The sequence below is a fragment of the Eleginops maclovinus genome, chromosome 18 (assembly GCF_036324505.1).
Source record: "Eleginops maclovinus isolate JMC-PN-2008 ecotype Puerto Natales chromosome 18, JC_Emac_rtc_rv5, whole genome shotgun sequence".
NCBI lineage: Eukaryota > Metazoa > Chordata > Actinopteri > Perciformes > Eleginopidae > Eleginops > Eleginops maclovinus.
Window position 1 is genome coordinate 15,145,224 of NC_086366.1, and position 14,754 is coordinate 15,159,977.

Genomic DNA, 14,754 nt, shown 5'->3' on the forward strand with positions numbered 1-14,754 from the left:
GCAGGAAAACTCTCTACTTGTTCCTGATGGTGTATAAAGGGGTGTCGTGGCCTGTCAAGCAGATTGGCCTGACCTGAAGAGCATAGCACAGCCATGTCATTACTGAGGCTGCTCCTTTTGGTTCTGCAAATGGGGAAGGGAGACTCTGTGTGCTGTAACAAGTCATACATTAATTACTGTCCAATTATTATGTCACATTTACCTTTTTATTATTCTACCCTATACATTTATATTTTGAGAAAAGTTTTTGGGGGGATTATGGAGTTAAAGTAACACTTTTGACTGCTGATCAAAATAAACAATGCAACACGTTAATTGGTAATGTGAATTTAATCAGCTGTTATTGTTATTCTTTTCAGTCAAAGAGATGTTAAATTGACAGCTGACATGCATCTTAATCCCTCTTCAATTAAAAAGAACTTGTTGTTTGTGTTTGTAGAGATGCCTGTTAGTTTATGAAACACTTCAGACCTCCCCAGAAGATTTGTCTTTCGGGGTTCATTTAGAAGAAGCACATGTGATGAAATCTAAGTGCCTCAGGTCTGACTATGACTCAAACCTCCGGCTATTTCCACTCGCAAGCGGTTTAACAAACTAACAAACTTCCTCTGGAGTTCACAGTGTCCCCAGCCTGCCTCCACACCTGTCCCCTCAGCTTACACTGGAAACTTTCCCTCAGGCCTGTTGCATCATGATAATCATAATTATGCCCTGGAGGATATGACCATGATGTTGACTTTTGATTAAAAAAAAGTTCTACCCTGAAGTAAAGAAAGAACACTTACTTTAAGTTTATATGATTTAGTTTTTAAACCTTTGGAAGAAGACTCATTCAAACACATTGAGTTAAATGTCAACTCAATTCCTAGAGTAGTTTATAGTGTTAGGTTTTGACCGTAAATTACAAGTGAATTATCTATCCATCGTCTATCATCTCAGCTGCCATCCTTGCCAAAACCCAGACTGATCGTCAAGATCTGCCATTGGCCTTCCCGAAGATCTACCTGATCTCCGGGAAGGCCTCGTTGCGTTATGATATCATGAGAAATAAGATCTGGGGCTGTGCTTGCAAGAAACTGCCACCTGAAAATCTGTTTACTTTATGGACAGTTTGGGGTCATGTTTCCAAAACAAGCATGAAACTCTGGATGATCATTTATAAAAAGTAATTTGATACTTTCGCACAAAAAAAGCAGACTGGAGACTCTGTGCTTCGTCCATGTTCTGGTAATTTTATTCTGTCACAAAAAAAATTACAAGGAAAGACCCATTAGATCAGATGTAGTGGCCAGCAGCTGGAAAAACTCATCAGAGGCCTTAAAAGAGAACTGCTGCAAGTCGAGATACCCACCTATTCCTAAGTGAATCATTTTACAGTATAGTCCAAAACAGAATACTCTCTTGTATCACCATAAATATACTAAAAGGAAACTTGGAAATATGACATGGATTTTGAGTTAAGAGAACTTTCAAAGTATGATCTTCTGAGAAGTGATTGAATAATATTTAGTTTTTATTGGATAAATGTGAAATATCGAGAGCACACCAGTACCACTAAGTTCAGTAAGGCTAATAACCCTTTTTCTGTTGTGCGCCTCCTTCCTTTGCGCCCAACCTTGTAAGTCCAGAGAGATAAAACATCACTGTTTCATTATTCTTTCCCATGCTTCTCCAAAACATATAAATACCAGTGCCCAATTAACATTTACATTTGGGGTTCATGTGTTGCCACCAAACTGTTTTGGCTCACTCAAACAGTATGTCATCCACACAGAGGTGGCCGGAGCAGGGATGGGCACTCTTACATCTGTTACTGGTGGCATCTTTCTCTCAGGCTGAGGAGACAGTGTGCACACAGAGAGGGGACCCTGAGATCCCTCAGATGTTTAAGGATGGGGACATTATGTTGGGGGGAATCTTCTCTTTGCATAGCAGCTGGAAGAACAGACGGGATACCTACATGGACAAACCACTGCCACTGCAATGCACCAGGTAAAAGTATACTATATACTGTACATGTTTTCTCTTCAGATTTCTGAAAGGGTGTAACATTGAACATTCAAATTTAGATATACTCCTGTTGTGTGTGTTTTTACCATCAAATACTTCCATGTACTGCGCCACTCTTTCTACTGCATGGACTATTTTTAACAAATTTTAACTGTTTGCATCAAGCTTGAATTTCAGAGGGTTCCAGTTTGCCCAGGCTATGCTATTTGCCATAGAGGAGATTAACAACAGCACAGACCTATTGCCTGGCATCTCTCTGGGCTATAGAATCTATGATTCCTGTGGCTCAATAGCCAAAAGTGTGAGGGTTGCATTGGCCTTTGCAAATGGTAACGAAGATGTATCACAACTCTCTGAAGCACCATGTACAAGACCTGCCCAAGTGCAGGCCATTTTGGGAGAATAGTTCTTCCTCTCCTTGCATGGCTATGGCCACTGCTATCGGACCCTTTTATATTCCAATTGTGGGTAACATTGGTTAATATTATTCATATTCAACTATTGCTACTATGTATAGCAAGAGTGATTTTAGTTGGCTGTATAAATACTTTATATTCTGCATCTGTAACTCGGGATGTAACGTCTTTTTTTTCTTTTAGATCAGCCACTTTGCTACTTGTGCCTGTCTCAGTGATAAAACCAAGTACCCATCCTTCCTCAGAACAATACCCAGTGACTACTACCAGAGCAGAGCCCTAGCACAGTTGGTCAAGCATTTTGGTTGGACTTGGGTTGGAGCTATTAGAACAAATGATGATTATGGAAACAATGGTATGGCCACATTCACAGAAACGGCCGAGCAGCTGGACATCTGTCTTGAGTACTCTGTGTCCTTCTTTAGAACTGATCCACCGGACAAAATACAGAAGATAGTTGACATTATCAAGGCTTCCACTTCCAAAGTGATCGTTGGTTTCCTCTCCCACATCGATTTGGAAGTGATACTGCATGAGTTTTCTCGCCACAACTTGACTGGGTACCAGTGGGTAGGCTCTGAGGGCTGGATCTTCGATTCACAAATTGCAGCCATGGATAGGCATCACATTCTAGACGGTGCTATAGGCCTATCCATCCCCAAAGCACATGTCAGTGGCTTGAGGGATTTCATGTTGGATGTAAGGCCGCTCAATGTCTCTAGTAATGAAATGTTTACAAACTTTTATGAGTCATTATTTAGTTGTAAGTTCAAGCAGTCAAAGACTTCATCAAGAAATCAGATAGAATGTACTGGAAATGAAGATTTGAGTGAAGTGCAAAACAGCTTTACCGATATGTCTCTGATGCCCATCTTTAACAATGTCTATAAAGGAGTGTACGCTGCGGCCCACGCACTTCATTTTATTCTCAGCTGTAACAAAACATGTAACACCAAGGTGCAGCTAGATCCATTTACGGTGAGTTGAACACAAATGTTCTTGTAGTTTTTACATTAAATCACATCAACAAGAAACATGTTTAAAATTATGAACAATAAATTGATGATGTTTATAATGCTGTTGAAACACTTGGACAACAACACATTTTTCAGATGTTCTGCATTGATGGATATTTGTTTTTAGATCTTACAGCACATAAAAACTATTCAGTTTAAAACAAAGGAAGGAGAAGAGGTCTACTTCAATGAAAATGGAGACCCAGCAGCAAAGTATGAAATTATAAATTGGAAGCCAAGAGAAAATGACATTGCAGAATTTGTCACAGTTGGTCTTTATGATGCATCTTTACCTGCAAACAAACAGCTCAATCTGCAAAATGAGTCTATAACTTGGACACAGAACTTACAACAGGTAAAATACCGTCATTGATAACTACAGACTATTTGAATCATTAGCAATGTAAAAGTCATGCCCATCATAATGTATGGTTTTTATGCATCACAATTATTAATAAAGATATTCAAAGGCAACCTCAAAGTGAGGGCCCATTTTCTTTTCTCATAGTGCATTTTGTCCCACAGGTACCTTTGTCAATTTGCAGTGAAAAATGTCTTCCAGGAACTCGAAAGGTTCTACAAAAAGGAAAGCCTGTCTGCTGCTATGACTGTATCAGATGTGCGGAGGGAGAAATGAGCAACAGTACAGGTGGAGTATCATAAGTGCAAGACAACAAATGTATTGTTCATTTCTTGAAATTGCAGTGCATTTTTTATGTGATTTTGAAAACATGCAGTACTTTAAGAAAGACAAAAAACAATATCATTAAATCAAATTCATTGCAAAAAAATATGTTACGAATGCAGATACTGAGACAGAATTTGAATTTAGCTACATAAATATATGGAAAAGTCTCACAATGTTTCTACTTCAAGTGTATCTATGATTAATCATTTCATTATTTATAGAAATTAATAGAAATCCCTAGGGGGGAACTTGTGCTCATACAAATAAACAAAACATTTAAAATAATTTCTATATTAATTGTATGCTGTACTTTCTTGTATGCTTAGAAAAGATGCAACGTAGGGACAAAGGAAAAATCAAAAGAAATAATTTTACATAATCAGGTATTTTACATGCTTTAAACATTTTTCAGATTCTGTCACCTGTGTGCGGTGTCACCCTGAGTTCTGGTCAAATGAAAGAAGAGATGCCTGTGTAAAGAAGGAGGCAGAGTTTCTGTCATATGTAGAGATTATGGGAGCACTGCTCACGGCAGCATCCTTATTTGGAACATGCATCACAGCTGTTGTGGCATTCATTTTCTTCAGATACAGGAAAACTCCCATTGTCAGGGCCAACAACTCTGAGCTGAGCTTCCTGCTGCTCTTCTCCTTGACTCTGTGTTTCCTGTGTTCTCTGACCTTCATCGGCCGGCCCTCTGAGTTGTCCTGCATGCTGCGACACACAGCATTCGGCATCACCTTTGTCCTCTGTATCTCTTGTGTTCTGGGGAAAACTATAGTGGTGTTAATGGCCTTCAGGGCTACACTTCCAGGCAGTAATGTGATGAAGTGGTTTGGGCCTGCACAGCAGAGACTAACTGTTCTGGGTTTCACTCTGATACAAGTAATGATTTGTATCCTCTGGTTATCAACTTCTCCTCCTTTTCCATTTAAGAATTTTACAGAATTAAAACACAAAATAATCTTAGAGTGTGCTCTGGGCTCAGCTGTGGGCTTTTGGTCTGTACTTGGGTACATAGGACTACTCGCCATATTATGTTTTATTCTTGCTTTTCTGGCTCGGAAACTGCCGGATAATTTCAATGAAGCCAAATTTATCACCTTTAGCATGCTAATATTCTGCGCAGTATGGCTCACTTTTATCCCAGCGTATGTAAGCTCACCTGGAAAGTTTAGTGTTGCTGTAGAGATATTTGCTATTCTGTCCTCCAGTTTTGGACTGCTCATTTGTATTTTCATCCCAAAATGTTATATTATATTACTGAAACCAGAGAAGAATACAAAGAAATATATAATGGGAAAGGGAGCCCTAAAATAATTACGAAACTCTAAAATTATATTTATTTCATTTTATCCAACTGTGAATTATTTTTCAGTGTAACGTAGCATATTGAAATGACTCCTTTAATAAAACACAATGTACCATCACTTCAACCAATATGTATATATGGTAATAAAAAAAGAATACAATTATATGCACACCCAAAATATCAAACTCATTGGTGATTTCAAATTCATTGCACAAAATTGTTATTCAAATAAAACAATCTACATTTTCCTGCATAAAACATCTTTTGACTTATCTTAATGTCTTCTTGTGTCCTGAGACTTAATTTAAAGCAGGAAAACTCTCTACTTGTTGTTGATGGTGTATAAAGGGGTGTCGTGGCCTGTCAAGCAGATTGGCCTGACCTGAAGAGCATAGCACCGCCATGTCATTACTGAGGCTGCTCCTTTTGGTTCTGCTAATGGGGAAGGGAGACTCTGTGTGCCGACTGCAAGGCTCAGCACAACCGCCTGAGCTGTTCCAAGATGGCAACCTTGTTATAGGAGGCATTTTTTCATTTCGCACAATGCAGGATTATGTAATTAACACATTTCAGACAATCCCAGGAGTACGGGAATGTAAAAAGTACGTATTTTTAGGCATATTTTTAATGGCTTATATCTGTGTATTACATTTTATTTGACACTTAACACAAATGTTTTATATCGTTTTATCTTTCACAACAACCAAGCTTCAATATAAGAGAATTCAAATTTTCTCAAGCATTGATTTTTGCTATAAATGAGATCAACAAAAATCCTGTGATGCTCCCTAATGTTAAACTTGGCTACAGTATCTATGATAACTGTGGAACCATGGATATACTGAGAGCTTCACTGGCACTGGTGAGTGGACTAAACAAAGAAGTCAGTGACGACAACTGCACCAAAGCTCAAACGGTGCAAGCTATCCTAGGGCATTCAGGATCAGAACCAACTATTGCATTTACAAAAGTTGTTGGAAGGTTTCACATACCTGTGGTAAGTAAAAGATAGGCAATCAAAGTTAGTGTGAAGTGTTTTTTAACAACGTGTTAAGTGCCTTTGAGACAGATATCCATCTTTTATTGATGTTTTGAAAATTGTTAGGATATATCTGAACTACAAACATGCAAGTATGCTGATTGTTTGCTCTGTCACTGCCATTAAGATATTTGTCTATTTTACTGCAGATCAGCCATTTTGCCACCTGTGACTGTTTGAGCAACAGAAAAGAGTATCCCACTTTTTTCAGAACAATTCCAAGTGACTACTACCAGAGCAGAGCACTGGCAAAGCTGGTCCAGCACTTTGGATGGACCTGGATTGGTGCTCTTGCTGTTGATAATACATATGGCCTGAAGGGCATGGCTTTATTTATCAAAGCTGCACAAGAATATGGAGTGTGCATTGAGTATTCTGAAGCATTTTCATCATCGGGTCCACCTGAGAGCTTACAAAAAATAATAGAGATCATTAAGCATGCCACTTGCAAAGTGATCATGGCTTTTATGTCTCACAGGGAAATTAAGTTGCTGGCGACTGAGATGTACAGACAAAACATTACAGGACTGCAGCTGGTTGGCAGTGACGCCTGGATCACAGATAACTCTCTGACCGACAGCGAGGGTCGCAGCATCCTTGTGGGCTCACTGGGCTTCGTTGTGAGCAAAGCTCAGATCCCGGGGCTGGAGGATCACCTGAGGAAGATCCATCCCTCACAGTTTCCTGACAGTCAGTTTGTCAGAGATTTCTGGGAAAATGTGTTCAACTGCGCCCTGAATGACTCTTCAAACACACAAAATAAAAAGCCATGCAGTGGCTTTGAGAGCTTGCAGAATGTTGAATCATACTTCACAGATGTTTCTGAACTGAGATTCACTTATAATGTATACAAGTCAGTTTATGCAGTGGCTCATGCTCTTGACAACCTGATCAAATGTGAGGATGGTAAAGGGCCTTTTTTGAATGGGACTTGTGCTGACACCAAACACATTAAACCATGGCAGGTAAGGAATCATTATTAGAATATGACAATGCAGCTGTATTTCATTTGACATTTAATATTTGCATAATTTTCTTACTAGGTACTGCAATATCTGAACACTGTCAATTTCACTACAGAGGAAGGGGAAAGAGTTTACTTTGACAGTAATGGAGACTCTCCAGCACGATATGAACTTGTTAACTTACAAATGTCAGACAAGGGAACCATGGAAGGAATAACTGTTGGCATTTATGATGCTTCTCTTCCAGAAGGTCATCAATTTATAAAGAATAACATCCCAGTTGTCTGGGGAAATTCACAGACCAAGGTAAAGCAGATGCTTGTGTTTGCTTACTGTATACTGATTTACTGAAAAACCTTGCCAGGTATGTTTAAGATTTCAACACAATTATGTTTATGCGTGTAGGAGATTCCTGTGTCAGTCTGCAGTGAGAGCTGTCATCCTGGAACTCGTAAGGTCCTCCAAAAAGGAATTCCAGTCTGTTGTTATAATTGCATAGACTGTCCAGCAGGCGAGATCAGTTATACAATGGGTAAATAAACAATATATCAGTATTTCATTCGCTATTTGAAATGCAATACAATATATATTACATCATAGCTTAAAGCAAGACAAATAAATAAAGGTAGAAGCATTTTGTGCCAGTGAAAACCATTACATAAATGTAAGGCTTCATTCCTCTATGTACTTTGTTTTGCAGATTCAATACACTGTATGAAATGCCCACCAGAGTACTGGTCCAACAAGCAACGAGATGCTTGCATACTAAAAGAAATAGAATTCTTATCATATGATGAAATCCTGGGATCATTGCTAGCCTTGTTTTCCTTGCTGGGAATTTTTCTGACTGTGATCACAACACTAGTCTTCTACTGCCACAAAGAAACCCCTGTAGTACGAGCCAACAACTCTGAGCTGAGCTTCCTGCTGCTCTTCTCCTTGACTCTGTGTTTCCTGTGTTCTCTGACCTTCATCGGCCGGCCCTCTGAGTGGTCCTGCATGCTGCGACACACAGCATTCGGCATCACCTTTGTCCTCTGTATCTCTTGTGTTCTGGGGAAAACTATAGTGGTGTTAATGGCCTTCAGGGCTACACTTCCAGGCAATAATGTGATGAAGTGGTTTGGGCCTGCACAACAGAGACTAACTGTTCTTGGTTTTACTATATTACAGGTTATAATTTGCATACTTTGGCTAACAATCAACCCTCCATTCCCCTTTGAAAATATGAACCACTACAAGGATAAGATTATTCTTGAGTGTGCCCTGGGATCAGCTGTAGGGTTCTGGGCTGTGTTAGGATACATAGGGCTCTTAGCGGTGTTGTGTTTTGTTCTTGCTTTTCTGGCTAGAAAACTGCCTGATCACTTTAATGAAGCTAAATTTATCACATTCAGCATGTTGATATTCTGTGCAGTCTGGATCACCTTTATCCCAGCATATGTCAGCTCTCCTGGGAAGTTCACTGTGGCTGTGGAGATATTTGCTATTTTGGCCTCCAGTTATGGACTACTTTTCTGCATTTTTATGCCAAAATGTTACATAGTTTTATTCAGGCCTGCGCACAACACTAAAAAACACATAATGGCAAGGACAGCTGGTAATGATATCCGTTTGTAACCATTTCCGAACTCAGTTGTAATTAAACTCAAATGAAAAATGTGTCTTCTTTTTGTATCAGTGTTTTCTTAATACACTATATTTGTTTCTATTATTACATCTTTAATTAAATAAAATGTTGTACAAGTGTGTTGTTTTTATACATTCATTCAATAATGACAAATACAGATTTATACAAATGTATTTATTTAGAAAAAGTGTATTCATGATAACAGAGCTTGCCTTTTAATAATTTTGTGATGGGTATGATACAAAATATGCTATTTACCATTGAAATATAATGCGCACAGCGAGACTATGGCTTAATGTCCATTACCTCTGGACAAATATTATGAACTTGATGCGTAAAAGCCTCAATCAAAAACTAACCCCTCTCATGGTAAATTCAAGTTGCACCTGCTCATGCACAACATCCATAACTATACTTCTTCCCTGATTTCTTACATCAATGGTACAGTTTTCGTAAACACATATTTAAATCAAACAAATAACTGTTCAATGCAACAACAGTGGATGCAGGGGAGATGAAGGGGAATTAAATTAATTAGTATTCCCTAAACGTGAAGCTCTCAAGTTCAAAAATACAATGATGCAATACAGCAGAAATAAAGGTAACACTTGTACAAAACTAAAAACAAGACAGAAGAAAAACAATGAAAGATAAACAAGTCCCCATCTATTGTAAGCTTGACTTTATTACCCAGCGGCTTGACTCCAGTGGGGAAACTCCAGCATGGTCTCAAAACATGGACACTGGAGGGTAGACATTGCTTCATCCTTTTACCCAACAACAGGAACAACAGGTGGCATATCGCTTCAAGCTGAAAAATAGGGTCTATAAGGATTGACAATCTTGTCACAACATGTAAAAGTTACATTTTAAATCAATTAAAGTTTTGTTTTGATCTTTCCCCTCTCTCCTGTTTTCAAGGAAAACAATATTTACTGTTTATTCTCCAGGCCTGTTTGAAACCAAATTAGGAACATTGTGCAATTTCTATTTACATAATACTAATTGCTATTACTTTTAATTTCAAAGTTTAATTTTGAGTTTTCGTGAAATTGAAACAATTCAATACTATTTTTCCCTTAATATTAAACCAATAAGCGTTTTCCTGCAGTTATTGTGGACAATTTGTTTTTGTGTTAAAGGGAAAATAAGATCAACTCACCAGCAAATATATATCTGAAATAATTAAATTAGATCGTATAACCACTGTCCACACAACCAATATAAATTGTATGATCTGTCCACCCAGCAAGGTGCATCCTGGCAGCGAGAAGATAGGACATGTGTGCAGGACGTTTTCTTGTTTCTAACACTTTGGATTTAGTCCAACTAGTGGATCAAAATGGAGACTAACCTTGGACCTGACAGTGGTTAGTGCGAAGTATACGTTTTTGTGTCATATGCTGTGTATTCCTGGTCATGCTGTCGGTTAGTAGTTGACTTTTATAACTAATGACTCTCTGGACCTGGTAAGAGTGAATTGATGCCCCATGTTTCTTTGTCACCTTTAAAGACCATAATGGGAATCAGCATGCAGACTTTCTTTATCGTTCGCATTACATGTGAAAATAGTAAAACGTAAAAATTCCCTCTCACAATGGTAGGAAATCATACTGAGCCTCTACCTGTTGCAGTTTTACTTTGAGTCATTACTTGCCTTTCTGCTAAAATAAGGATGAACGGCTAAGAAACAGAGAAATAAATAAATGCGTCAGGAACTATGACTTGTGATACAGAACGAAACATGTTGATAGAAGACATGGTAACTTAATGTTGCATGTTGTATTTTCTTTGATTTGCTGTACACGTCAAAACCTTGACATCAGTCCCAGGGGGGCCTCTACTCTGCCTCATGTGCTTCACACCCTAAAGCAGCATGTCTATGGATAAGAGACACATTGAAAAGGTTTAGGTCTGAATATAAAAGTGTCTTTAAGGGATAGGGGCCAGTCCGCAGAGCGAAGCAATGCCTCTACTGAAGCTGTTCCTCCTGGTTCTTCTTTCCAAGAGGGTGATGCCTGTGTGCCGGCTGCAGGGGAGGGCACAACCCCCTGAGCTGTCCAAGGCTGGAGATTTTGTCTTAGGTGGCATTTTCACTTTTTACACCGGATACAGAGGCAGCATACCCACCTTTCAAACCTTACCCGATCCTCCAAAATGCCTGAAGTGAGTATGTCATGTTAGGTGCTTTCTGGTTCAATACATGTATGTGCAAATCAAATCATGTTAATAAATGTCTTGTTTTTCCAGCATCAATGTAAGAGAATTCAAATTTGCCCAGACTATGATCTTTGCAATTGAGGAAATGAACCAAAACCCTGCTTTTCTTCCCAACCTGGGCTACAAGATATACAATTCCTGTGGAATGACAAACATTATTAAGTCTGCGCTTGATTTAGCCAACGGGCAGAGGGAGATCATAGATGAGAGGAACTGTACAAATGCGGCCACTGCACATGCTATACTAGGCCACTCTGGCTCTGCGCCTACAATGGGATTTGCTCGGATTATGGGAAGGTTCCAGATACCAGTGGTAAATATTTTACTTTTGTAATCTATATAAAAATGTTGAAATCACTCAGAATAAGAGGAAGATTCTGAATCACTGTGATTTGACTTAGAGGTAGTCTTGAAAATATATTTAATTCTGTATTCAAGAGGGCTTTTTGATTAACTCGTCTTATAATATAGATACTTAAGATTTATCATTATATGAAAATATGATATGACGAATGTGTAATCAACACATTTATTTTCTGTCAAAATGTTCTTTGCACAGATCAGTCATTTTGCAACCTGTGCATGTCTCAGCAACAGAGAGGAGTTTCCATCCTTTTTCCGAACAATTCCCAGTGACCTCCACCAGAGCAGAGCCCTGGCGAGGCTGGTCAAGTACTTTGGCTGGACCTGGCTGGGGGCAATAAGTAACAAAAATGACTATGGTGTCAACGGTATGGCCTCATTTATACAAGCTGCGCAAGAAGAGGGGGTGTGCATCGAGTATTACCAGGCATTTGATCAAACAGGTCCTCTTCATGACTTAAACAAAGTAGTTGAAACTGTGAAGTACTCCACCTCTAAGGTTATTGTGGCCTTTATGTCCCACAGAGAAGTTAATGTGCTGGCGACTGAGTTGTACAGACAGAACATTACAGGACTGCAGCTGGTTGGCAGTGACGCCTGGATCACAGATCAATCTCTGACTGACAGTGAGGGTCGCAGCATCCTTGTGGGCTCACTGGGCTTCGTTGTGAGCAAAGCTCAGATCCCGGGGCTGGAGGATCACCTCAGGAAGATCCATCCCTCACAGTTTCCTGACAGTCAGTTTGTCAGAGATTTCTGGGAAGATGTGTTCAACTGCGCCCTGAATAACTCTTCAAACACACAAAATAAAAAGCCATGCAGTGGCTTTGAGAGCTTGCAGAATGTTGAATCATACTTCACAGATGTTTCTGAACTGAGATTCACTAATAATGTATACAAGTCAGTTTACGCCGTGGCTCATGCTCTACACAACCTTGTCACATGTGAAGAGGGAAGGGGCCCCTTCTACAACGGGAGCTGTGCTGACACTAAACTCATTCAACCATGGCAGGTGAGGAAAGGAACAAGAAGGTCATTGATCTTTTGATATTATGTGTTTATGTCCCCAAAAACTAAGATTCAATTTGATATTACCCAAAACCCACCCCCCTCTTCTTTGCAGGTGTTACATTACTTACAGAATATAGACTTTACAACAAGTCAGGGGGAAAGAGTGACTTTTGACCAGAATGGAGATTCGCCTGCAAAATATGAACTCATTAATTTACAACATGTAACCTCAGGGACCATACATTTTGACACAGTTGGGGTTTTTGATGCCTCTCTGCCCCGTGAGCGTCAATTTAAAATGAATGGCATGAAGATAGTGTGGGAAGGAGGAAGTCACACGGTACAAATTCATATTGTTTTATACTCACATTTCTGGCTTGTTAGTCATACTGCGATACTGCATAATGTTTAATAATCCAAATAATGAAGCTTAGCATGACTAGTTATCATAATATTTCCAAATGCAAATGACGTATGAACACCAATAAAATAAAAAGGTGTTCACATTGTAGGTCACATACAATTCTTCCACATATTCGTGTACCAGGTGCCTGTATCAGTGTGCAGTGACATCTGCAACCCTGGGAAACGCAAAGTCTTTCAGAAAGGAAAACCTGTTTGCTGTTATGACTGTATACCGTGTGCAGAAGGAGAAATCAGCAACATCACAGGTTTGATCTTGAAAAAGTGACATTTTGCATTTGACATATACTGTATCAGGATTTGTGCTTTTCTCTTTCCATGACCAGATTATGACCTAATATTTTGTTTCTTTCAAAAACAGACTCTATGGAGTGCTTCAAATGTCCCATTGATTATTGGCCAAATACCAGAGGGGACACATGCATCTTGAAGGAAATTGAATTTCTGTCTTATGAAGAGATCATGGGGATCATCTTAACATTATTTTGTTTGATGGGGGCAATTTTGACAACTCTTATAGCATTAGTGTTTTTTCACTTCCGGGAAACTCCTATTGTCAGGGCCAACAACTCTGAGCTGAGCTTCCTGCTGCTCTTCTCCTTGACTCTGTGTTTCCTGTGTTCTCTGACCTTCATCGGCCGGCCCTCTGAGTGGTCCTGCATGCTGCGACACACAGCATTCGGCATCACCTTTGTCCTCTGTATCTCTTGTGTTCTGGGGAAAACTATAGTGGTGTTAATGGCCTTCAGGGCTACACTTCCAGGCAGTAATGTGATGAAGTGGTTTGGGCCTGCACAACAGAGACTAACTGTTCTTGGTTTTACTATAATACAGGTTATAATTTGCATACTTTGGCTGACAATCAACCCTCCATTCCCCTTTGAAAATATGAACCACTACAAGGATAAAATTATTCTTGAGTGTGCCCTGGGATCAGCTGTAGGGTTCTGGGCTGTGTTAGGATACATAGGGCTCTTAGCGGTGTTGTGTTTTGTTCTTGCTTTTCTGGCTAGAAAACTGCCTGATCATTTTAATGAAGCTAAATTTATCACATTCAGCATGTTGATATTCTGTGCTGTCTGGATCACCTTTATCCCAGCGTATGTCAGCTCTCCTGGGAAGTTCACTGTGGCTGTGGAGATATTTGCTATTTTGGCCTCCAGTTATGGACTTCTTTTCTGCATTTATATCCCCAAATGTGTTGTTATTTTACTCAGGCCAGAACAAAATACCAAAAAGCATGTCATTGCCAAAACAAAAGAAACCCAATATTAATTGTACAATGTTTTGACGACTTCCGTTTAAACCATAATTTGTTTTGGATTGTTGATTATTGACTTAGTTCTGAATTTCTGATCATTCATCTTCTTTTAAAAAAAATTAAAGTTGTTTGAGTATCCCAACTTAATAACACCATTGCACCTGTACATTATGTTTTACTACATGTTTGTTTTGAAAATAAATTCTGCAGTTTCCTCACAATTTTGATTTATTTAAACTTGCAGTCAAATTCATTTTCATGAAATAAGCACAATATTAAGCAAATACAAACAAATTATTTAAAAATTGGAAGATCAACATTTCAAAAATTAAAGAATTCTACTTCAAACAGCCTCGAAATCTGTAACTTTTAAATGATCAAAATCTGCTCATTTCTGATG

The 14,754-nt window shown here is 39.0% G+C and overlaps 3 protein-coding genes across 3 annotated transcripts; all 3 read left to right on the plus strand.

Annotated features, from left to right (window-relative positions):
- Positions 1-1,798: 1,798 nt before the first annotated feature.
- On the plus strand, positions 1,799-5,450 carry LOC134880226 (extracellular calcium-sensing receptor-like). Its single transcript, XM_063907009.1, is given in 7 exon segments — positions 1,799-1,992; positions 2,176-2,413; positions 2,415-2,474; positions 2,610-3,404; positions 3,570-3,797; positions 3,968-4,091; positions 4,543-5,450. Coding segments are annotated over 7 exon segments (2,463 nt in total). The 5' UTR covers positions 1,799-1,882.
- Positions 5,451-5,844: 394 nt separating this feature from the next.
- LOC134880473 (extracellular calcium-sensing receptor-like) lies at positions 5,845-9,066 on the plus strand. The gene is made up of 6 exons (XM_063907418.1): positions 5,845-6,044; positions 6,151-6,439; positions 6,631-7,446; positions 7,525-7,752; positions 7,852-7,978; positions 8,147-9,066. The coding sequence occupies exons 1-6, from the start codon at positions 5,845-5,847 to the stop codon at positions 9,064-9,066; spliced, it is 2,580 nt and encodes an 859-aa protein (XP_063763488.1).
- A 2,036-nt stretch (positions 9,067-11,102) lies between these two features.
- Positions 11,103-14,368, plus strand: LOC134880266 (extracellular calcium-sensing receptor-like). Its single transcript, XM_063907072.1, has 6 exons — positions 11,103-11,242; positions 11,327-11,609; positions 11,856-12,671; positions 12,783-13,010; positions 13,218-13,341; positions 13,455-14,368. Exons 2-6 carry the CDS (start codon positions 11,361-11,363, stop codon positions 14,366-14,368), a joined length of 2,331 nt encoding a protein of 776 aa, XP_063763142.1. The 5' UTR covers positions 11,103-11,242; positions 11,327-11,360.
- Positions 14,369-14,754: the final 386 nt, after the last annotated feature.